This window comes from Astatotilapia calliptera, chromosome 1, assembly GCF_900246225.1.
Source record: "Astatotilapia calliptera chromosome 1, fAstCal1.2, whole genome shotgun sequence".
NCBI classification, from domain to species: domain Eukaryota; kingdom Metazoa; phylum Chordata; class Actinopteri; order Cichliformes; family Cichlidae; genus Astatotilapia; species Astatotilapia calliptera.
The window spans coordinates 9,446,469-9,472,967 of NC_039302.1; the positions used below are offsets into that span (position 1 = coordinate 9,446,469).

The 26,499-nt window shown below is 38.9% G+C and overlaps 1 protein-coding gene across 3 annotated transcripts; it reads right to left on the minus strand.

Moving 5' to 3' along the window:
- Window positions 1-930: 930 nt before the first annotated feature.
- chrna7a (cholinergic receptor, nicotinic, alpha 7a (neuronal)) lies at window positions 931-25,913 on the minus strand. Of its 3 annotated transcripts, XM_026162688.1 has the most exons (11): window positions 25,664-25,913; window positions 25,397-25,515; window positions 22,714-22,853; window positions 22,244-22,288; window positions 17,837-17,946; window positions 14,642-14,721; window positions 9,286-9,453; window positions 8,982-9,176; window positions 3,884-3,970; window positions 3,377-3,486; window positions 931-1,938 (listed from the first exon to the last, which is right to left on the minus strand). In XM_026162688.1, the coding sequence occupies exons 2-11, from the start codon at window positions 25,449-25,451 to the stop codon at window positions 1,396-1,398; spliced, it is 1,533 nt and encodes a 510-aa protein (XP_026018473.1). In that variant the 5' UTR covers window positions 25,452-25,515; window positions 25,664-25,913; the 3' UTR covers window positions 931-1,395. The 3 variants fall into 3 exon arrangements, with proteins under 3 accessions (XP_026018473.1, XP_026018464.1, XP_026018481.1); XM_026162679.1 differs by having other exon boundaries at window positions 25,397-25,913; XM_026162696.1 differs by lacking the exons at window positions 25,397-25,515; window positions 25,664-25,913 and adding an exon at window positions 23,395-23,469.
- Window positions 25,914-26,499: the final 586 nt, after the last annotated feature.

Genomic DNA, 26,499 nt, shown 5'->3' on the forward strand with positions numbered 1-26,499 from the left:
GTTTGTCATGGTACATTAAAAGAAATGGTACACTCCATCTCACATGTTAGATTAATAAAGCATAGTACAATCACTATTGCTATGCATCCAGTGTGCACTAATGTAACAACATTTTTTCCACTGAACTGATGGACATAAGGATGAAATCCGTGATTTAACAAGTGATGTGTGAAAGCTCAGTGGTATTAGGCAGAAACTGAAATTCTTTCTGGTGAAAATATGAGCATAATTACCACAAGGAGGTAATCATCTCACCTCTTTGTAATCACCTGTGACCAGCTGCTACTTAGGATGGAGGAATTCCTTCAGTCTTTGCCTCATTCATTGAATCAGTGAAGTCTAGCGTTTGCTTCCCGTTCTCTCTATTCACCAGCTTCTCCTTTGTGCAGAAACTCCAGTGTGGAAAACTGGGGAGATCTTTTGGAGAGAATCCTACTGAAAAAAGTGGACTCACCTGTTTCACCAGGCCTCGGACCTCACTGCAAGAAAACGTCTTCATTGAGAGTAGTGCATTTGAGTTTGTTGGCTATGACGTGTGAAAAACGAATTCTGGGGTTTAAGATGACACGTACTATCCTACTGCTAGAACCTCTGTCTAGTTTTCAGAAGGTTAAACTCTTGCTTCATAAACAGCTCCACATTTGCTTTACGTGTTTGGTTTTTAAAAAAACACTGAAAAAGTGTAAAAAAGGACATTATTCCCGTTGTCCCATGTGAGCATCTGTCATTGACAAGGGATTGTTTTTGAATTGAATGAATTTATTTATGAATCTTCAAAGTGGACAAGAATCAACCCATTGAAAGTAACTGATAAAAAATGAAACATACAACATTTTGAACTATGAGAAATTCTTAGTGATCAAATCATACAAATATAAACAGTAAGTAAAACCAAGTAAGAAGACATTTAAATCAAAGCTTTTGGTTCTACTTATGATTGTAATACAATGTAATGTATGATATAGAAATGTGCTACATGAAATACATTTGAATAGAAGGTACAGTAGCCGTTATGTATATGGACCACATTACACATTACAGAAACATTATAATGCACAGTAATACACAGGTAACACAGCATAACTAATAACAGCATTCTTGCCAGGTTAGCAAATTGTATCATTGAAGCAATACTATGCAGTTTAGAGAATCATACAGTACAGGGTGTGAAGCCAGGCTGTGTGATAGAAAAGAGAAAAGCTAGTTTTCAATAATGTAATGTGATGCATATATTCAGCTGTTTATGTATCACATACATTCTACATTTAACTTTGGATTAAGTATGGGTAAGTGTATCCAAATGACTACCCCGTGTGTTTGAAAATGGTTACTTTGTGAGAACAGTGATTGGTGTAGGCTTTTATATTTGATGAATCATTTATTTCCTGGGAACAACTAAGTGAAAAAGTCTTTGGAAATTGCCTCTACAAAGTTGGGTGCTGACATGAGGATACCAATAGTGCAGAGGATAGTGAAGAGTGAGAAAGCCATGAGACAAAGCCTGTCGATAACGGAGGCGGCGAATTTCCACTCGTTGCACACAGACTCACCCTCGTCTTGGTCGCGGAACCTTTTCGCGATGTAGCGCACCTCATCCAGGATCTTGGCCATCTCTAATTCTAGGCTTCCAACTGGGGTGACCTGACCTGCTGGGATGAGCATCTCGTCCTCGCCTGCCCGTCCAACCAGGCGTCCGCAGAGGACCCCGGAGTCAGACGAGGTGGCAGCAGTGGAGCAGTGAATGCTCTCCAGGCCACGCACGCCGACATAGAGCATGTTGCCATTGGTGCATTGGGAGGCTGAGGTGCTCATGTTGAGGTCTATGCTGGTCAGGCTGCTCCGTCGAGGCTTGTTGTGACAGGCTGAACGCACTCGCTCCTCACCCGGACGCCTCATACGCAGGAACCAGGCACACCAATGCAGGAGGATCACACGGGTCTTTGAGATAAAACGGTGAATGAAAGAGTGGATTAAGGCTGCAATTCACTTTAAATCTGCCATTGAAGAAATAAGAATGAGTGCAGAATATCAGTCTCATTTGTATGGGTTAGACACAGTAATATTTACAGAGATGCTCGATGGCGCGGTGGCGCCAGTGTCCGGCAGCCTCACCTCTGTCAGTGCGCCCCAGGGCAGCTGTGGCTACAATGTAGCTGCCATCACCAGTGTGTGAATGGGTGGATTACTTGTTGTGTAAAGCGCTTTGGGGTCCTTAGGGACTAGTAAAGCGCTATACAAATAGCGCTTTGTCATATTAACTTTTCCCAAATTGACAAATCACAGTAAAAAGTGGACTGAGTACACACTCACTGGCCACTTTATTAGCCACACATTGCTAGTACTGGGTTGGACCCCCTTTTCATCTTCAAAACGTACATATCTAATGAACTGTGAGTATATAAAACATGCAGGTGTTCACTCCACTAATGTTGTTGCATTCTTTGGCTCCATACCTTTTCATTAGGTTATTACCAGTTGCTCCAAATAAATTGGGAAACTGAATGAAATGTAAATAAAACAGGATGATGCAACAATTTGGAAATCATCTAAACCCTATATGTATTTTGACAATAGTACAAAGATAACTTATCAAATGTTAAAAATGAAAAATTGTAGTTTCTTTTGAAAACTCTGCCCATACAAGCAACAAGTTTTTAAATGTGGATTCACTGTTTACCACCGTGTTGCATCACCTGTTCTTTGAAGCGCTTGAGAACTGAGGAGCCCATTAGTGCAGTTTTGAGAGCTAAATGTTTTCCTATTCTTGCTTCATATAAGATTCCAGCTGAACTCCTCTGGGCTTTATTTTTCACATTTTTCATTTCATAGTGCAGATAATGCAATATTTTCACCATGTGACAAATCCTGAGTGCAAGCAGGTTATTGTAGATTGCTGAATAAAGTCATCTGGATGGCAGCATATGTGGAATTTATATATTGTTCAGCACTAGCATGGCCTTTATAGATGATTACTGTGAATTTGTATCCAATTATGTTACTAATCTGTTTCTTAGTAACCTTAATTTTGAACTGTTAGAGATTATTCTGTTCCTCTTTCCCAGGTTTCTGAAATATCTTTCAAATTACATACATTACTTACACTACATACACTTATGTTATATTTGTTACATATATTATATTTGATATAGTTTTAGCCCTTATGAATTCGCATATATATGTTTAATCAGTGTCATATTTGCTATATCTAGCATTTGTTTTTCAATTCATTACTTAAAAATGTGCATTTTATTTAGGTTTGTCAACAGTTTGTTTTTAATGTATTCCATATTTTTGCGTGTGTCTATAATGAAACGACATAAATAATAATGCCAGTAAAATTCACGAAAAAGTTATTACTGTTTGAGAAAACACTCACCCATTTTGGCATCTTGCCTCCATCAGGGTCGTGGTGATGATATTGCAGGACCAGAACTGTAGCAATCACTGAGAGACCGACAATGACCATTGTAGTGGCAAAATATTCGGCTGCATAAAAAAGAAATGCAGGCGGCAATCAGAATGGATCAGAAAGAAGTACTGTGTAGTAAAAAACAATGAGAAAACTAGATGATAACATCAAGGTTATGCATACAAGAAGAAAGGCCGGGCCGATCATTAAGGACAGCAAATATGTCTTCATCCCTTGAGCATTACTGCTCACTTATGTGCCTGAAGAAGTGCTTTCATTCCACTGATTCAAACAGACTGACTCAGATCCCTAAACCAAAATGAAATCTAAATACTGGGTAGCTGCTTGAATTTGGCTACACTGTGATATAAGGAAATCCCTGATGAAAAATGACTACAGAAAATTTCACCCTTTGCTTCTCTCTGATAGTAGTTGACATCCATAGGAACTGCTTTTAACTTTGGCCTGGCTTACCTATTAAAGGCACAGAGTCTGAGGTGGCAGGCATAATCTCTGCAACTAGCAGCATAAAGACAGTCAGAGAGAGCAGGACCGTAATACCTGGGGAGGAAACCAAATCTCAGTTATCAGCTGACAACAAAACGTAGTTCAACAAAAGTATTCACACACGTATGTTTTTGATCTTTCAATCAGCTACAAATCACCATAAGCTGGATGTTATGTCACAAACAGACACAAAGACCCTCTAATATTATAGCAATAAATACTGTTGCAGACGTATTAAACATTAAAATGACTGTTTTATCATTTTCAGGTGTTTGCAGTTGCTTTGTACCCAGATTTATTCTATTATTCACATTTTGTTCCTATTTCGCACAAAGCCATTCAATTTATTCCATGAATTTGTGCCACCTTATACTCTTTTAGTCTGCTAATTCTGCTTTGTTTTAAAGTTTATTCTACTCCACAGCAACTGGTTAATTCACAGTAGTCAAATGTGAAAAATTGAAACATATAATCTCTGTAAATCAAAATTCGGGAGTGATCAAACCTCACTGTGTCACAAGATGACCTGAAAAGGTAAAAGCAAGAGCAACACGTATCTTTAGCTATGGGGAGACAAATTTTCACTTCACCACTGGCTCTAATGACTAACTTCACAACTTCCCCCATGCATGCCCATGTGCGTTTGATACCTCTGAAAAACACTTTAAAAGCGGCGTGAGTTTGTCATAACTGCTACTTTAGTCCTTTCTTTGGATCAGGGAAGAATATTTAAATCTGAGAAGGACTGAGGAGAGTATTAATGTTCTTCAACATCTTCAAAAGTTATTTTTTGAATTTCTTAGATAGGGAAAAAGACCAGGCCAGTGACACAGGAATGAGGATCAAATAAGTAGCAGCCAGATGCCGTTAATGTACTTGATTAATCTATTGTTAACAAGTGTGAGCTCATCTATAAAACAGAGGTTTTGGTAGTTTGCTGGTCTGGAGCCTTCAGGTGTTTTAGGTATCTCAGGTGTGTTTGGTGTGGCTGTGGTTTAGCAGGTAGAGCGTGTCATCTACTAATTGGAAGGTTAGTGGTTTTTCCAGCCTGCACCCTTGGACGAGATACTGACCCCAAGCTGCTCTCTGATGCATCTGTCAACGTAGAAATATGTGTGAATGTTAGACAGAAAGCACTTACGTGGAAAACTGTATGAATGGGTGAATGAGCCAAGTTGTATAAAGTTGTGTTCAGGTAGGCTAAAAAAGCGCTGTATAAGAACCAGTCCATTTAACACAAACTTATGTGTGGACAGCCCAGCAAACTCATCCCAGGGTCAGACCATGCAGTACTCAGAGAAACTGCAAAAAACCAAGAGCTACATCACACACACTACAAGCCTCAGTTACTGTGTTAAATATGACAAATAGGAAAAGAATGAACAAGTATAGGTGGCTTGGAAGGATAACTAGGAGAAAGTCTCTTCTTTCTATATGGCAGCACAGCTTCAGGTTTCAAAGTTTCTGAACAAACTACAAGACTTCTGGAACAATGTCCTTTAAACAGATGACACCAAAGTGGAAACTGACCATAGTGCCATCTACGGTGAAAAACAAACACAGCATATTGACGCAAACACCTCATTTCAACTGTCAAGCACTGTGTTTTTTGCAGCCACAGGACCTGGGCACACTATCGACCATATATTCCTCTATGTACAAGTATTCTAGAGTCAAGCACAGTGATGTGAGGCCATCAGTTCAGCAGCCCAAACTGGGTCATGCAATGAATCATGGGTTGTGCTCTCTTCTTTGCATAACTACATACACAATAATCTTTCTTAAAAATGTCATACTGTAGTTTAAATAGCATAATATCAAACAGTTAGCTATTCAAACATTCAAAAAATAACTAGTTTCATTTTATTTGGCTATTTTGTTGTTTTTCCTTAAATTTTCATCTTACCATTAAATGCACTATAATGTTCCTGTTGATCCATTTATAATATCACAAATCACACTTCTTATGGCAGCTCAATTTAACTGAAATTAAACCAGGCAATAAATGCTGGCATTAAAACACATTTCTCACTCTGTGTTCGCCATTCTTAAAAATGCTGACGTTGAGTTGGGTAACTAGATATACTGATTTCATTTACAGTGGTTTTTATGACATAGTCAGCACACACATAGATTGAGAAGAAGCTATGAGACATTGAAGTGATATAAATTTTTTATACATAAACAATTTTAAATAAATTTTGTGTTAAAGAAGAATTCATACTATCATAGAAACTTATATCTTCACACACCCAATCCTCATTTCTCTTTCCTCTATAAGCTTTGAAAACATAAAAAGCAACATACAGATGAAAATGCACACAGTGAGCCCACACATTAGGCATCATTTGGTTAATGAAGGAATCCAGCTGCAACACAGGACTCTAATCATTTGAAAAAGGCAGAAACTACATAAATTAATAGCCTCTACTGAAACATGCAGTACACACACCTCAGATACTGTCTATATAAAGCATTTATAATGAATGAATGAAACACTCAGGCAACTCTGACAACTGCGATAAGATTAAAGGTTTTCAAAGGTCTTCTGACAATTCTGTTCGTCAATCTGTGGTTATAATTAGGTCACTTCATAAAGCCACGGAGCAATAGGATTGCTGGAAAGCCATTGGTTTTCATAAAACCACTGATTACCCAAGAGAATATGGGTAAGCAGTGGTTTTGAAGTTGTCTAAGATGGAGAAAAATTAAAGAATAATGAAAGAAGGTTTGACTGCGTGTCAAAACTACTTGGGCTGCAAATGATGTAACCTGGTTATGATCTCATTAATTCTTGGCCATTTTGCTTCATTTTTCATATCATAGTTATCACAAAGATCACAGTCACGTTAGCATAAGGTCGTTTACAAAATGATCAAACTTTCTGTAGCATGGGGGTTTAGGAACATTTGATTTTTTTTACAATAATTGTGACATTGAAGCTTCTTGGAAGGACTTGCAAAAGAACAAAATTGAAAATGTTTTAACAGAATTACCGTTGTAACCTGAGGATGGAACACATCATCGAGAAAAGTCAGTGTTCAGAAATAGGTTGGTGGATGTGCAGAAACAATACTGGGGTCACTCAGGACCTAAACAGAACACCTAAACTCTAAAGTCTAACTGAAAAAGATGCCACGGCAATTGAAGTATCAAAGGTGAAACAATGTCTGAAAGGTACACTCTAAGTAGCAGAGGTGCAGACATGCCTCTGAAACCCCAATTTAAATTGATAACGTCTTATGGTTCTGGCAACAAACGCATATTACAGACGGCTGCTTTAGAGTCACGCAGGATATAAATCTGGAATATTGCACCACAGCAAAATTAGCTGCCCAGATGAGCTCATCAGAAGAGAATGGATCTCGATTTCATCTTGAAAAAAAAAATGAAGCTAATGGAATTTTAGTTTAGTGTTCGGTGATACGACAGCTTAAAAATAATCTAGCGTATGGCTTGATTGGCACAAGGATTTCTGCACTAACAAAATGCATTCCAACTGAGAGTGATATCCCAAATCAATTCATATTAAAAAGGAGTCTATATCAGTAGCTTTGCTAGAGTTGTAATTTGAGTGAAATAACAACATTGGCAAGCTCACAATGACAATGCTGATACAGTGAGTTTAAACATATACAGGGTTTATTGTTCTCAATGTGAATTGATGCTCTGGGTTATTATTGTATTCGACTCTATTACAATTAAGGTTATGTCTTCAACTCATAGTAACTTTGCTTGGTAGCTCAGAAACTTAAAGTTTTAATTTTCTCAGCGTGGCGGAGAAAATATTTTATCTTTTCACTAATTGCAAAAGCACTACTGCAATTAGTGACATTCTGAAATGTGCAACTTGGAAATTCCTGGTTTCTAAACTATCTGCATTTTTAATTCAGAGCCACATCTTTAGGTAGATTGTGTCTAAAAAAAGTAGAACCACATTTGGCGCTAGCTATGTGTTCACAGAGTGCGATTAAAGCTTTCAATATTGGTTAACAGACTTATCAGTATGGTTGTGATACTGAGGTGATTTGCATTAACTTGCTGCTTAAAGAACATATTGCAGACAAAGAGTTTTGGAGTAATTTTAAAATAATGGCATCACATTGTTTCCCCAACTTTATTATTTAATACTAACCTCACGATTGTCTTTAGCACATATAGCAGCTGAGAAAACAGTGGTAAGAAGTCAAGAAATGTCTTCGCTGTAAACTGTCCACTTAGTTAATATGTTGTTTTTCTGTGGTTGCTCTAAAATTCTGCCACCAGTGCTATCCTTCGGCCTCCTAGCAAATGCACCTTTGGTATAAATTTGAAAATCCTAGTTGACATCTTTCTGAGTTCCTGTGTTCAAAAGATTTTAAAAAACAACAACTTGACCTTCTATCTTGAGGTGAAGGTATAAGATTCAATGAGATTCAAACTCATCTGAGATTTTTAGTAGATGTACCATTTGTATCAATTTGAAAATCTCACATACCCTCATTCCTGAGTTATTGCATTGACAAAATACCCAAATAGCTTTTCAGGCTGAGGGGTGAAAAGCACAAGGAAATGGATCTGACTGTGTGTCAGGTATCCAACAATATAACCAAAAATGCATGGTGGTTTCAGTAATGTGAGCACAGTAAAGGGACTTTCACATAGTCTTTGTCGCTTGTGGTTTGTTGCTAGTGGACATTCCAGGCTCCGGTTACCTAGGTAACCCTGTAATGTAGGTAACTGTGGTAGTTGCTTAAATCACTCATCTGAGGGTTGAGAAAAGATGGGACACACCTTTTTCTACTATCAGAAATTTATTTTGCCTGGTGTTGCCTGAAGTAGCTGGATGTAATTCAATTTTTATGACCTCTGGTTGCCACGTACCTGCTAGTTTCTTAATATGTGGACTCCCATTAGCGTATCATGGCCATCCATTGCTTGCTAACTTTTGATGGGTTTCCATCTATAATGCAGGTTCTTAACTTTGCAATTGAAGTCTTGAGATTACAGTTCTTACAAACTGGTGTTACAAAAAATTGCTGTCAAACTGAACTTTTTTTTTTTTTTTGAATGAAGCTGGTTTTACCCAGGGAGATTTTCTCTCCAGAGTCAGCAGGCAGGAGGAAGACAAGCAGGGCCAGAGTAGAGATCAGGACGCATGGGATGAGAAGATTGAGGCCATAGTAGAGCGTCCGTCTGCGCATCACCACGGTGAAGGTGACGTCAGGGTACGGTTCCTCACAACAGCCGTAGAAATGCTCATTCCTTTGTCCTGGAACCTCTGATTCAAAACAAGGCACACATTTACTGTGGTCCGACGGGTTACAGAAAGTTGGAGAGAAAGATTAGAGCAAAATATTTTCAATGATTTTACTGACAACCTTACTTACCAACAAGATCCCACTCTCCGTTGGCAATGTAATTGCTGATATCTGCATCCATCACCTTTAAGTCCAGAGACCAACCCCCGTATGTCCAGGAACCAAACTTCAGGTCACATCTTTGGACATCAAACGGGAACCAACGCACATCGATGTGGCAGGTGCTCTTGAAAATCCCTGTTGTGGTGAGAAACACTGAAAGATGCCGAAAGACTTGCTTTCATACATATTGTACTTCACCTGTAGATAGAAACGGACACATGAATATTCCAAGCTTAGTTAGAGAGCACACTCGATTACTCTGGTATATAGGAAGCAGAGAGAAACTGAAAAATGAAAAAGAGAGGCAGCAAAGAGTTTTACTCTGAGGAGATGTGAAGTCAAAGTGCCATCCATCCGAGAAAGAGTACAAAATCCAATATGACAATGCGATGAAAGTGGAGGGTGATTCTTCAGGACAGGCAGCCACCAAACTATTTTCATCCATATTTAAGAAATATAGAAGACACTGGCAGTAAACAATGCCTCTGCTAGCGGCATTAAGGTGGCAAACGTGAATATGAAATGAATATAGACAATACTGAAGAATGAGTCCGATTTACTGTAATGAACCTCAGTCACAAAGACAAATGTCTGGAAATTCAAATGATTTGTCCAATCTGCATACAGTTTTATCCACATAATGCAGTTGTGTTCAACTCAAGCATGAAATGATTATTTGGTACCAATAAGGCATCCAATGAGGAATCATTTGGAGAAAAGTTGAGAGGCAATTTTCTTGAGACAGAAGTAATCAATCCAGAATAAATCTAGTGATCAAGCTGTATTGATTAAAGATGCTAAGGGAAAGCCAGCCAGCACTTTTGCTGGGTAAGGAAAAAGGGGAAGAGCTTGGCAGGGAGAGCAGTAATCACCAGCTATGACAGGAAGGCACTCTGTTTCAGTGTGCTCCCTTGAATCCATGCTTATACTGCATATGTAGAGTGATCAGCCATGTCATTGAAACCACAGGTGATGTAAATAATTACACTATTATTTTTAGCCATTTTTTTTAGCCAGTTACACTGTGTCACTTCACATCATATTTTCCTTTGTCTAAAGAAAGCAACGAAAGCTTGTAGCTTGTGACTTTTTGGTGACTTCTTCCCCTGATGGGCATAGGGGCTGACCTCCACTCGTGGGTACAGAGGGACACCTTGTCATACTTTTGTTATTTAGGTTTTTATCTTTATTTGTGGTTCTCTTTTGATATTTATTGTGTGTAAATGGTTGTACAGTGCTATATAAAGAAACTTTACTTTCTTACTTACCCTATGATGGGTCAGCGATAACCTTTGCAATATTTAAGCAGTCGGTTTTAACTTTATGATTGGTAGGCGTGTGTGTGCATATGCACTGATGGTTTTAGAGAGAGATTTATATATATAAAAACATAAGGCCCGTGGGCAAGAATCAGCCCAGCAAAAACTCCAATCCGTCCCACAGTATGGCTTTGGAAAATGTGAAAGAGGACGTAAATTTCAACTTTTAAACTGCATTTTCACAAGTTCGACAGCTTTTCCTACAGATAAAGACCTCCCTCATGGACATTCATACTACACCAGAGCAATTAAATGAGACATTTCTTTCTTTTACAACAGCAGCGTGTCTTTATCGTGTAGAAAAACTGAGACAAACTGGTGAAATTGCATTTTTTTTTCTTATGTTAAGATATCTCATTGAATAAATATGTAGTTACATTTCTGTACATTGACAGGATGTCTGGGCCACATAAGATTAGTATGTGACCTGCAATGTAAATTGAGTTTAACATGCCTAATATATAGCATCAAAATGTGAATGGTGTCTCAGAACCAGGTGGATTTGGAAAAAAAAAATGTCATTCTGCTCTAAGAAAAACATTAGAAGATGACACTTTCTTTGCAAGAATGAGATGAAAAGAGTAATAACACAGTTAAACATGTGACCAGACTTGCTAAATGAAAAACCACATTTTTATGCTAGCCTAAGTCGAGAGCTCCTGGCTCATATTTCATACTTAGCAATACTAATCTTCTCATGTAACACGTCATAGAAAAGACAAAAAAAAAAAAAGAAGAAGAAGAAGAAGCTAAAAACCTAACATATTAAAATACATCTGTGGGGCATTAAGTTCAGGAAATCAATTCAAAGCTGCAGCTTATGAGAGCTCATTAGCATCTGCTATCCCCAAGTCATAGTTTGTCATGTTACTGCACAATGGTAAGAATCTGCTCGGTATAATAATAATAATAATAATAATAATAATAATAATAATAATAACAGGTTTGTTTCAGTTCATAACCAACTAAAACCTCTTTTTGTAGAAAATAATTCAACTTAAAGTAATTTATGAATCAAAGACAGTCATCCACTCTCTCAGATTTTATTGTGAATACTGCAAAAATAATTTGAGTTCATTACAAAGCCAATATGAAAAAATAATGAGACTTCTTGTTCTTTATGTCAAATAATGATATACTATCATAATTATTATGTACAAGTATTCCAAAAGCCCTCCAGGGTTAAAATTTCATATATTTGCAAAGCCACACCAGACCCACATTTGTTCACTGCTCTGAATTATTAAAGTCGGGTACTTGTCGCTACAGAGAGAAGTGACGAGTACCTCTACAGTAATACTCATGGGGGTGTAGATGCACATTAATGGCAGCGAGTCGCTGTCCTCTGAGGACGAGTGTAAAGCAGATGTATTTTGATAATTAAAGAATAATGAAACATTTTCAAAGGTTTGGATTTTAGTCACACAAACAACAAATATAGCACGGGTATTTTCTTTTTTAGCATCATATAAAATGTCAGTTAATTTTTGCCATTACATGTAGGTTTTTAGTCACAAAAGACTCTTCAAGTCTTGAAATGTGATCGAGTGGTTATCTGCAGCCTCTAAACATTGGCCTGTTCTGTTCTGTAACTGTGTTTGACAAAAGGTTTTATTAGGACATCATTCTTACTACCTGTGTTTATACAGGGAGTGCAGAATTATTAGGCAAATGAGTATTTTGTCCACATCATCCTCTTCATGCATGTTGTCTTACTCCAAGCTGTATACCGGTAGGCTCGAAAGCCTGCTACCAATTAAGCATATTAGGTGATGTGCATCTCTGTAATGAGAAGGGGTGTGGTCTAATGACATCAACACCCTATATCAGGTGTGCATAATTATTAGGCAACGTCCTTTCCTTTGGCAAAATGGGTCAAAAGAAGGACTTGACAGGCTCAGAAAAGTCAAAAATAGTGAGATATCTTGCAGAGGGATGCAGCAGTCTCAAAATTGCAAAGCTTCTGAAGCGTGATCATCGAACAATCAAGCGTTTCATTCAAAATAGTCAACAGGGTCGCAAGAAGCGTGTGGAAAAACCAAGGCGCAAAATAACTGCCCATGAACTGAGAAAAGTCAAGCGTGCAGCTGCCAAGATGCCACTTGCCACCAGTTTGGCCATATTTCAGAGCTGCAACATCACTGGAGTGCCCAAAAGCACAAGGTGTGCAATACTCAGAGACATGGCCAAGGTAAGAAAGGCTGAAAGACGACCACCACTGAACAAGACACACAAGCTGAAACGTCAAGACTGGGCCAAGAAATATCTCAAGACTGATTTTTCTAAGGTTTTATGGACTGATGAAATGAGAGTGAGTCTTGATGGGCCAGATGGATGGGCCCGTGGCTGGATTGGTAAAGGGCAGAGAGCTCCAGTCCAACTCAGACGCCAGCAAGGTGGAGGTGAAGTACTGGTTTGGGCTGGTATCATCAAAGATGAGCTTGTGGGGCCTTTTCGGGTTGAGGATGGAGTCAAGCTCAACTCCCAGTCCTACTGCCAGTTTCTGGAAGACACCTTCTTCAAGCAGTGGTACAGGAAGAAGTCTGCATCCTTCAAGAAAAACATGATTTTCATGCAGGACAATGCTCCATCACACGCGTCCAAGTACTCCACAGCGTGGCTGGCAAGAAAGGGTATAAAAGAAGAAAAACTAATGACATGGCCACCTTGTTCACCTGATCTGAACCCCATTGAGAACCTGTGGTCCATCATCAAATGTGAGATTTACAAGGAGGGAAAACAGTACACCTCTCTGAACAGTGTCTGGGAGGCTGTGGTTGCTGCTGCACGCAATGTTGATGGTGAACAGATCAAAACACTGACAGAATCCATGGATGGCAGGCTTTTGAGTGTCCTTGCAAAGAAAGGTGGCTATATTGGTCGCTGATTTGTTTTGTTTTGTTTTTGAATGTCAGAAATGTATATTTGTGAATGTGGAGATGTTATATTGGTTTCACTGGTAAAAATAAATAATTGAAATGGGTATATATTTGTTTTTTTGTTAAGTTGTCTAATAATTATGCACAGTAATAGTCACCTGCACACACAGATATCCCCCTAAAATAGCTAAAACTAAAAACAAACTAAAAACTACTTCCAAAAACATTCAGCTTTGATATCAATGAGTTTTTTGGGTTCATTGAGAACATGGTTGTTGTTCAATAATAAAATTATTCCTCAGAAATACAACTTGCCTAATAATTCTGCACTCCCTGTATACAACACATTATGTGTGTTGCATTTATGTTTAAACTGCACCCACAGGAGGCTTATGTAACATGATGCATCATTCTAATACACACTTCACTGAAGACTCGCACAGGGAAATGTTTTTTTGTTTTTTTGGATGATATGTAGAGCCTATGGACCACTTTGTGCTTACTCTACTGCTGTATAGAAAGCATTACCCACACATGAGCCGGGACAGAGGTAAAACACTTGGACTGGATCTAGAGTAAGGTGTAACAATTAATGCTTTAACATACAGATGAATGGGTCAGAAGATTCAGGAGCCATGTATTTATTTTAAATGTACCCAGCTAATGTCTGCTCCTGACAGGACAGGCCACCTCTGTGGGTTGTTTCCACATATCATTTGTTATCGTTTTTGTTTTCATATTTCATACAGTAAGTGTTGCTGCTCCACATCGAAAGGAGCCAGCTGAGGTGGTTCGGGCATCTGACAAGGATGCCCCCTGGGCGCCTCCTGGGTGAGGTGTTCCAGGCATGTCCCACCGGGAGGAGGCCCCGGGGCAGACCCAGGACACGCTGGAGAGATTATATCTCTCGGCTGGCCTGGGAACGCCTTGGTGTTCCCCCGGATATGCTGGAGGAAGTGGCTGGGGAGAGGGAGGTCTGGGCCTCTTTGCTTAGGCTGCTGCCCCCACGACCCGGTCTCGGATAAAGCGGATGAAGATGGATGGATGGATGGAAGTGTTGCTGCGAAGGTAAAAATGTCTTTTTCCCCAGTCAATATGTGTCAGTGACTAAGATATGGCTTTTACCTGGAGGTAGGTAGGAACAGGTGCCCGAGGAGTTGACCAAAATGTTGGTACGGAACGTAGCATCGAACCTTTCGTCCGCACTGTAGACAACATGGAACAATTCCAGCATTTAATGTTGAGTTATTTGCCACCAGTATTATTTCAGTGGAAGTTACCAAGCGAGGAGGGGCAGTTGTGGTAGGAATATATAAATAATTCTCTAAGTCATTATTTCTGCAGATACACAACAAACAAGGAGTCACATCTCATGCAAACCTTCCCAGGAGATGAGTATTTAGTTGTTACCCTGCTACCCACAATGCACTCCACCTAAATAAATTCCCAAAGGCTGGGGCACGGTTGAGCTAAAGTTGAATAAAGAAAATGACATTCATATGAAGTACAATGCTCTCTCTCTCTTATTAGCTGCCAGGGGAGTAAGGTACCTTTAATGTATTTTGTTCAGATGTTCTAGAGATTGATTAATGGTGATCGCTATAGCTTTATTTCATTTGGGACATATAATGAAATGCTCTTCCTACCATTTCTATACAATTTTATTAATTTGTCTAAATGATTTATTGCAAAGTGCTTTTCTAGCTTTTTACTTAAAGTGCACAGCTCCCCTATCCTTGAAGTGTAATATCCCAGCCGTGTAACCAACCTACCAATAAGATAAGAAGATAAAGTTAAAATCTTTTATTTGCCATTTGTACACATACACTGGGTGTGGGTACTCAGGAAATCTTGTGCAGAGCTTAGAGCCAGAGGGGAAAAAATGAAGATAAGAAAGAAAGAATATGTCAAATAATTTCAAGTATAAAACAGTAGTTTCTGTATTGCACTTACACTAAATGACTGTGGCACGGAAAAATATCACACGTTATTAAGATGTATATTGCACAGTAAAATGTGTATTGCACATAAGAATATATGTTACAGTGGATAAAGCCAAAATACACACAAATACTAACTAACTAACTAACTAACTAACTAAAAAATATATTTGTGTGTATTTTAGTTAGCCTTTATTTTGTTTTTGACCTCAGAATGACTGTGACAGCGAAAACTTCAAAAATGGCATTGGACTGCATTTTTATAACAGATGTATTTAAGCTGAGTTTCTCATTGCAAAGAAAAGGGATATAGTTTAATAGCAAAGCCCATCACCTGATCTCAACCCAGCACAGCATGCCTTTTAGTTACTTAAGACAACACTGACATCAGACAGACCCACAACAGCCGGTGGCTGCAGTAAAAATCAGGCAGAGCCTATCAAGGGAAGGAAATATCAAGTGCTGATGTCTATGTGTTCTGGACTTTAATGACTGTAGAGGATTTTCATCCAGGTATTTAAAACCATCCTGAATGTAAAATGATGTCAGTTTGCCCAATTAATTTTGAGTTTCTGAAAATGGCCATTCATTTAAAAAGCTATAACTCCTAAACAGTTAATGAGACACTCTGTTTTCCTCAATTCAATCGCGTATCATTCGATTTAAAATCAACTGTGTTGGTATACAGAGTTACAATTACAAAAACAAAAAACAGAAAAGGACAAGGACCGAGCTGCATGTATCTTTAAATTCTCTGCTTGTCTGTCTCAGCAAGACAGTCATAATAATGCCTGTGGCAGCACGGGGTCTGATGCTTTCCAGAGCTCATGAGCAGAAGCCTGAACACAGTATCTTTTCACATGTTGCCACTTGAATACAGTTATTCTATTCAGGCACTCCCACTCTCTTTGGGAGCTATGTCATAGTAAATAAAACAGTCAGTAGTATACGCTCATTTTACATTCTTATGTGTCCTTGTTTAATAAAATGTCTAAATGTTTGATGGGATATTTGTGCTGGTTGCGCCCAATCAGTTGTAGCCATCTCACTCTGCAGCTGGAAATCTGATGGCGCCAGGGTTACATTTTTAACAGCATACACACACATAGTGAACGTTTAGGTCAAAAAACAGATGACAGCCTGCCAAATACAGCAATGTTCGAACTGTAATTTGGGAGACAACAACATATATAAAGTTGGAGGCTATAATTAAATATACTTGTACTTAATGTCATGGTCCTGGGTCAGTGACCCAGCGTTTGAGTTTATTGTTATTATTTTCTAGTTCACTCTGATTTTGTATTCTGTTAAACAGTCTGGGAACTTCCTGTTTTACTTTGTAGATCCATGTGTGACTTCATTGTGTTCAACTTATGTCTCCCTGTCTCGTCATGTCAATTAGGTTCAGCTGTGCGTCCCTGCTGTGAGTCATTTCCTGATTACTTTGTATGGTGTTTGTCTGCCTGCTCGTCTGCATTTGATGGTGTTTTGTTCATCACTCTGCATCTCTTGTCATGTTTTCAGGGTTGTCTTTAGTTTTCCCAGTGTAGGTTTTGGTAGCTTTTCGTTCCTCATTCCCTGTTTTGCCACTTTGGTCACTTAAATAAACGCTCACTCGCATCATAACCTTTGCCTGCATTTTGGATCCTTTTCTACACAAACACCACACCGTGACACTTAATACCATAAAAATAGGAGGTGTTAAAAATATTACTAGCTATTTATGTTTAATTTAGTAACAAGTTTAAATTTCAAGTTTACTCACAGAACATCCAATAATTACAAAATTTTACAGGTAACTATATTAACATTTTGTTCATACCAAAGATATGCTAAAGATTATACAGTATTCATTGGATTTTGTATCTCCTGTACATCACATCCTTCAAAACGAATATAGTAGAGGATGAGGCACAACAGTTTTCTTTATTCGCCATTTTTAAACCACAAGATATTGTTTACAATATTTGGTCTTTAGTGTATCAGACAGCGTGACTGCAAACAACCTTGTTTAACCTCTGGAGCACCAAAATCTAAAAATGCATCACATCCCTCTGAGATCCCTGTGCGTTATGTAGAAGAAAATGCATGCACACTAATACTTACTTAGGCTTCTTGGGGAATCTATATTGTAACCAGAAACCCCTTTTAACCATACACGGTAATCTTCCACTAACCTGACGTGCACATCCAGAGAAATGTAACTACTCTTCAGGTCGATGGAGTCTGTAGAGACTGAATTTCATGGAAGCGTACGGGTTAAAAGTAGCTTCCCTCTATGTTGTAAGTTATGATGTAGATTTGCTGCAGAGGTCTAAATCAGGCACAAATCTAACACCATGTACAACTACAGTTTACAACCCAGCAGATCAGTGCCTACCTGTTATACAGCAGAATGTCTGGTTTCCAAATGAGATGGTCAGGAAATCTCACATTGGACACACCTGGATAATCCAATGGATTCCACTGGAGGTAATAGTCAGTCCAGTACTGCAAAATGCAAACACATTTGACACCTTGACTTTCACATTCCACTTACTTATTTTTAATACATTTAAAGGCCTATGGGCTTATTAAGCCTTTTTAGAGGCTCGGGGATTTAACACGGTTTCCTCGTAGCAGTGACAGTTACTATAAAAGCCAAAATAAATGTATGTGACAACATCACAGAGTGACATGGAACAAGAATGAGACTTGATTTCTGTCTGGAAGGTTTTCTGTTCAGAAAAAATGCTGCTAAGCGCATTTGAAATGTCGACATAATTGGAAAACTCAGAGGATGATTACAGTTCCAGCTTGTAGCTGTTGAGACATTTCAACCCAAAATGTCAGAAGATTATTATATTTCAGTTATAATAAGCACAAGTACTGTTTAAAGGGCTCTTAATACCTGCTTTCTGTGACATCAGACCTGGCCTGAGATTTAACGTGGTTATGGTGATGGTGATGGTGCCTTGGCCAGGCTGAAAATATGAGTTTACAGTTGTGTTGGTCTTTACTGCAATGTCTATTATATGTGACTACAGAGGCTGAAAGACTCCAGGATTATGCAGAAGGTGATGCTGTATATGGGTGAGGCAGGCTGTTAAACATTTAAACTAAACTTTGGTACTTAGTGGATACTTGGTTTACACACTGTAGGAGATACAGTGTCTATTCATTTATAGACAGTATATATGTAAATATCAGAATGTATAATTAAAATGGATAAATATGATGAGCTAAATAGCTTAGTAATTAATAAGCATTTGATTCCTTTTACTCCATTTCTAACTGAAAATTGTCAATATTTTTCATCTTGTGAATATGATGGCTTTCATTTATTTCATGTTAATTTTTTTCAAAGGTGCTTCAACAAGCATTTAGCATTTTTATAATATATTTTTAGTTTTTTAAGAAATTTAGACCGTTTTTTTTTTTTATAGATTTTTTAATAAATTTGTGAGAATTTTAAGCTTTCTTCCACTTGTCATTATGAGGTATGGTGTGTAGAATTGTGAGGTGAAAAATGAATCTGATCCATTTTGGAAAAAGGCTGTAACATGAAAACATGTGGAACAAGTGAAGCGGCGTGCATAGTAATGTTAGAAGTTTATGCCTTTGCTTTATCATTCATATGCATCTGGCTCTTATCTGTGCACACGTGGTTTTACATCTTTAGTTTATTTGATTGTCTGCCTGGAACTGCAGGAACAGCAGGAACTGCAAAACAAAACCGAGTCTGTACTAAATCTGACCCTAACTAAGTGGAACTAAGCGGTCAAATTAATTAATGTTCATTCCCTTTTCAGATAAAACATATTTTGCACTAGAAAAATGCGCCTGAATTTTGGAATATCCTTTCCTTTAATGGCAGCATATAGTTTAAGTAGTATGAATTCCAGATGTTTCTGAAAAATCTGATAATCTAAAGCCAAACTGTGGGTTACACAGCCCTGGGTTCAAATGTAACGGGACAAAACAATATAAGGCACAAGAATGACTTTTGTATTACAGATTATTTTCTTAAAACACACTGTGAAGTGTGGAGTAAGTGCATATGAGAGCATGAGGGTGGGAATGGATGTTTGTATCTGTGTGTGCCTGTATGTCTGTGTCTATATGTCAGGTTGGGTGTCAGACGCCACCTCTCTGGGGACATCTCAGGCCCTCCAAGGTTTGGAGGCCTATCTCCCCCCACCACCACTTCCCCTGCCAGTGGCGGACTCCCTCAGGTGTCGGTGCGTTGGTGGTTCTTTGTGTCCGGGGATGGGCGTCCAGGTACACACCGGCTCACTCCTTGGCGGCCGCTTATCGGGGCCTGGAGCCTGGGGCTCGCTCGGACCGCTTCGGAGGTGGGGTGCCCCCGGCCTCTTGGCCTGGGGCTCGGTCACTCTGGCACAGCTGGCTGCCGGCGGAGCTCACGGGCACATCACTGCAACCCCCCCTGGCTTCTGCTCCGCGGCTGCTGAGTGAGCCCTCATCTGGGACTCTCCTCAGCTCTTTCTGGGACAGTGGCGCAGCTGCCCCTCTGTTGGTCTTCCTTGGTCTTTTGTGTTCTGGGGGCCTCTGGATGTCTGGAGTTTTGATCTCCTCCATACCTGCTTCATGCCCTGGAGGACGGGGCTGTGGCCCCCCCACACCCTCTAGCAGATCATCACATGAAGGAACCTTTTAAAAACAAGCGCGTCCATGCTCACAGGTGTACACACGGGTGATCACACCCACAAACTACACCCTTTTTGGCTCCTACCTCAAAGCACACTGTGTTCTGTTGATCTTATGTGCTGCACAATAATGTTTAATATTTAGTATTTACTGTCATATTCCCATATATCATTGTGATGTTGTTTATTCTATTACTCTTGTTCTCTTCTGCTTGTTTTCTTTTTTCTTTCTCAACAGGTGACCCAGGTGATTGATATATGCATTTTTTTTCTTTTTTTTCTCTGCCCGTTCTGTTGGTTTTTGTTTTTTGCCCTTCTCCCCCGTCCCTCTTCTCAGCGGTTTCTCCGTCCTTCTTTCTTTCTCCCCTTCTTTCCTCCAGTCAAGTCTGTCCCGTATTCAGCAAGTGAAAATAAAATAAACAATAAAAGGTGAATCAAATGGACTATTATGGGAAGGCTGGGATGGTCAATTTGGTAAAGTAAATCCGTTGGGCATCTTTCTTTGCCTTTAGACAATAATTCTGATGGCAAAAGAGCCAAACGGGACAGGCCAAAAAAAAAACCACACTGTGAATGGCATCTATCCCTGAGGATAAATGAAGGTACTGATTACACATAATGTTTAAAATGAAGCTCCAGAATTTCTTTTAAAATATAAATATGAATAGAAAGGTGAATATTTCACTGAATACAAAACTCCAACTCCAGGTCCACAGCCGTGGTGATATGTATGAACACATACTGTGAAGACACTTCTCTTGATTACATGGCTTTCATAAGGAGTTTTCTAATCCAATCTATAATTCACTTTTAATTAACTCAAAGTGCCATGTTCAAGTTCCCAGTATAATGAACCATAAAGGTCAGTTAATGATAAAGGCAAAGGAAAACAAACTGAGGAAGGATATAATTGCCTGTGCATCTCACATGGTGATTTTGGAAAATGGCATTTCCACAGCCAGGGAACCCTCTTTAATTTGCATCACTGTTTAACAAGAAACTTTCCACCTACTTTTTAATCTTTACAACAAGTCTTTCATTCATTTAACATCTACAAAACTTGCTGATCTATTATTTCATTTGAAAAATAACTGGCCTTAAAATGACCAGACGTAACTCTACTCTCCGTTTTGTGCTTTATTAGTATGTGTAAACGACTATGCAAATTTGTCCATGTCTCATGCCAACTTCTGCCTGCAGGCTTAAATGCAGCCCTGTGTCTTAAGACAGCTGGTATTACATGAAACACAGCACTGCACAAGAGTATGAGGGCATAATCGTGCTTAATAATCAAAATACTTGTGTATCGAAGAGGTCATCCAGTTTGTTGGGCATTGTAAGATTTATAGTACAATTACCCAGTGGCACTGATGGAGGGCACTAGATAGGTCGATCACATTTAATGTTTCAACATGTAATCTTAAAGAATCCTTCTCAGTATTTCAAAGTCGTATATGTAGCAATGTATACATCTTGTATGCATCTTTATGGCATTTTCCTTTTTTCCCCTTTTACTTTTCTCAAAACCTACGCAAGTAAAATAATCCAACAGATGCTGGATTGATGCTAAAACAAAGTACACTGTGGATGCTGTCGGCGCGATCATGTGCCGAAGAGCTAAAATGAATTTTGCAGGGAGCAGAAGGAGAGAGAGTGAACAAAACTCCCGCTGCGATGCCCCAGAATGATTTAAAACAGACCAAACAGCCTTGGTTCAGCCTTAGTAGAGCTGCTGACGATGCAGCAACAGGGATCTATTGTCACTGTATGGACAAGCTGTAATAAAGCATCTGCGTTAATACACTTCATCTCACTGCATGAAGGACAAAGTGCTGTACTGCCCATGAGGAAGACGAATAGAAAGTCTGGGTAGCACTATGCGTGAGTTACACAATTCATTTCATCACATGCTCACAATATGATAAATCTCTTTGTGGTACATGTTTGCATAAACTAAATACCAGATTAAATGCCAAAAGTAAAGGTACAATGTAACACTTAGGGTGAAAATGGTCTTAGAGTTAACTGAGAGGATTTATATAAAACAGATGGCTCTATGATTAAAATGCATGATGTGTGTAAGTGCGGCCCTAAAGCTTCGCAACTCAGCTTTTCTGTGACTTTACATAAATTATACTTACCAGCTGTAGCCAAATGTTGGTTGTTAAAACCTGGTTCTTCTCATCCTGTTAGAAAAACAGAATTATTCATGTTTGTAATTAAGTACATTTATTTTACTTTTTTCTTTTTGATTTTTTTTAAATGAAGTGTATGCTTCATAAATGGGAAATCACACTACTAGAAATGTACAGATCCACAGAGGCGTCAGTTTTTAAACCTTTTATAATGCCTCACTCACACTAGAGAAAACAATGTTTGTAGACTGTGGCAAAATCAAAACTGCTGCATCAGTATGCACTAAACTTGGGAGCTTGCTGTTTTTGGAATAGTGGCTTCAATGATGGGGATCAGGTCTGTCATCTTTAAATATATGAAAATTGCTTACATAACCATGCATGACGTATCACTTTACTGGCATGTACAGTATATGTAGTAGACTACTATGTAGTATGTATAAACAGCTGTGTTTAATGGGCAATCATTTACGCACCACATCCATTATTTGCATGAGGGTGAGGCCGAAGGAAACAATGAGACTCTGAGAGTCATTCTGGACTGGTCTCACTAGTGGGTTGTATCCATTCATCAGGTCACTGTACAGTCTGCGCTGGTTTGGCCCTTGATGAGAAACTACAGAAAAAAAGAGAAACAGGTAACCAGGACTCCAACGAACAATTAATAAGTAAAATAAATTATAATTATAAGCAAGAAAGACATTGTTAGTCACATCAAATCATTCCTTAACTTCCAGCAGCCATATTGCAAAACAATTCACTATGCAGTATTTTACATCGTAGAATATGAAGTGTGAACAGTTATTTTTTTTAGATGTTACTAAAACCTGAGTAAAAACAGTGATATTTCTAATATGCTGAAGTTCAGACAGCGACGCTAATTTATATCAAACATCAAGTACACACTTCTTTGCGTATTGTGCAAACTGAAATAAGGATCCCGTGCAATGTGAAATGCACAAAAGTCATGTTCATTTATTAAACATTATAAACTCTAATGTGGCTGACAAAAAAGAAGTAAATAAATAAAAACATGACCTACAGCCTGTCTGTAGCTTTCTTTTCTACTTTACACACTGAGTTGCCTCCACCCTACACACACGCGCACACAACTGTAATGAGAAAGAGCCCCACCAAGTAACACTGCTACACTGTACCTTCACATGCAAGAAGAAGAAGAACGTCTGCACTGATCTACGGGACAATCCATCCAACAGCTGTTGACATCTTCTAGTCTGGACTGGTGTGACAAGACTGACACACAACCACTGCCCTTAGATACGCAATGCTGCCGTGGCTCAAATGATCAATAAAACAATTTATTTGAAGTGAAGTTTACATATATTTGTGGATGAGACTGAGACAGCTAATTGAATTTAACTCAGCCTCTCCACTCTCCTGCAGCCTTTTACATCTTCCCCTTTTGCAGCCACTCACTACTACTCCACTTCTGTTCTGGGTCAGTCTCACTGCGTGGTGCTGATCCACCTCCTGCTTCATTCAAGTTGTAAATCTCGCACTTTAGAATAATTTTGCAATTGATTTAATGCATCTAAAGTTGGTGTTGGAGTTATCAACATTACCTGGGGTGGTGAAACAAATGCAGCCCAGACATGGCAATCTTTCAAATGCCATATTTGGACATGATTCATCTCCCAATCTCAAATCAGACCCGTCCCTCATTTTAACACACTCTTAGTTCCTCTCCTGAGTTATGGAGCGTTTTTGGCAGCATTTCTTCACTTCACTAATGGCCCAGTTTTCCTAAACCTCCTATGAGAAGCACATTATCCTGATGGATTGGCACAGAGCATACTGTCTATCTGCATATCCCTATTCCTCTGTTCTCTGTTGCATCCACTTCTTTCATTAAAAAAAAGGTTAGCTGAAAGCTTGTCTTTGTCCATATCCCAAGTGGATATCCCCCCACTCCTGATCTCACCGTAATCAAATTTCAATGCAAGGTGACATTAATGTGTTGTATTGTCCACATACTGTTATACACCCCAGTACCATGCTGTCCGAAAAACCACAGCGGGTCCACGAGAAATGAGCTTGGAGCCATAAAAGGGAGAAGGAAAGTCTCTCAACCTCTTAATCAAATTTATCAGCCTTAGTAATATCAAAGGGCTGGACAGGGCCTATAAGTACTCCACACATGCCCTGACATTTATATGTGCATGCACCGTATGCACACACACCAACAACACTTGCTTCGCTCTCAAAGAAACCTTCATTAACCCCTGCCTGTAAAGTGCAGACTAAAGAGCCCCAGTCAGTGATTATTATTAAATGAATTGCCTCAATTAAAATATTCAGACTCAGATCAGATTTGAGTAAAACCGATGAGAAGCAGTATTCAATTAAAATAAAACATAAAGCATTGAAGATTTTGCACGGTTTGCTTATTTCCCCGTAGAAGGACCAGAGCCAGGATGGCAATATCTTGTGAAAGAAAAAAGACTGTTATTCTGTTTTGTTTTTTTAAACATAGAAGCATCTGTCCAGTCACTGTTTGCCCCAATCTCTTTATCACTCATAAACCACAATATTAGAAATGCCGTGATCTTGCAGCTCTTTTTATTCATTTTGCATAATATTTTTTCTAGTTACATCACGAGAAACCACACAGTTCAACAGCAAAAGAAAGTTCAGAGCTGACAGACAAATCAGCCACACGTAACATGTAGTATAAGACATTATAACATGTTTGTTCTCTGCAAGCTGCATATCGGACCTTACTTTAGTATAGTAATATTACGTCATAGCTTCTGAACCCATGAAAAACACACTTAATATCAAATACTAATAATGATGACTATAACTACAGTCACACCGAATCATTTGCACACACACGCACGCACACACACACGCACACGCACACACACACACACACAACACTTTCATATGATTGCTAAGGCATCTAGACCAAAAGTGTCTGAAACTCAGTGTTTGGCACAACAGGTCTGCAATCTCAGCTAGGGAACCGCTAAAATCAATCCACAGCGGAGCAAGGTTGAACGCACATTAACACGTCTCGTTCAATAACACACACACAAAAATTCTATTACTCCTAATTATTTAAACAATAATTGTTATTTTTAACATGCATGGCGCGCGATAGAGTTAATTAGCCAAATGAAATGCATGCAGACATACCTTTCACTGTGCAGGCGGTGACTGCAATAGAAAGCAGAAAATTTACTAAGTCCATGTTGAAACGCGTGAGGAGTGAAAACAGAAAGACTCTTCTGGATGCAGGAACGGGAGCGATAACACTGTGGGGCGGTGTGAGTGTGAGATGAGAGGGAATTCTGCCAATAAATAACTCCTCCTCCCAATGAAGAGCCGCTGTTTGGCAGCCCATTAATGATTTAAGCTGAAGGATCAAAACTTTCTGCCCACAGTAGAATTTTTTATCCTTACCTTTAACATATTTTGTGGTACTCTGTCGTTTTTACAAGTGAACATTTTTGACTTTCAACACTGTTGACTGGATCTCCGTGTCCCCTTTCTGTTTTTTTGCGCATTGTAAACTACACAAATGACTAAATAGGCTACACTAAATCTATTGAGTTTATATAATTTATATTTCGTTTAAATATATTGTGGTTTTATATCAACCCACACTACCTCTTGCGTAACCTTTTCAGTCAAAAGCACGAGGACGCGTCTGCGTAACTAGAGGCCATCTACTGGTCTGTAAAAACCACTACAATTATATTGCAGTTGTGGGATGGAGTCTGTTTAATTATCAGTTTAATGTTGCAAACACTGTACAGATTGTTTTTAATTTACCCCTATTTTAAATTCCTACACACAGAATGTGTTTAACATATCATTAAGACACACCAAGTAACTCATGCTGCTTTAGGATAGAAACTCTAACAGGGGTGGGCAATGAATTGTCCCAAGGGGCCAAATGAGTAACTGGGAGTTCAGGGTTGAAGTGGAGCAGCAGGAAATCTCAGCTGACACTGGGTGAGAGGTAGGGTAGGGTAAACAATGGGTAGGTCACTAACAAAGGACCAACAATCCCACCTCGCATTCACACCCGTTAACCTAACATGTATGTCTTTAAACTGTGTTTTCCTGGTTTTTAACCCCTTTAGTATGGAGGACCACGAGAGCCCTCCATATAATCCAGCTGCTAATTCAAATGTTAATCCCTGAGCTAATCTGTGAGCGAACAGGAAAGGGAAATGGATTTTGAAATGAGGAGTGGAATCGCCATTTTAAAATGCATTTTGAAAATCAGTTAA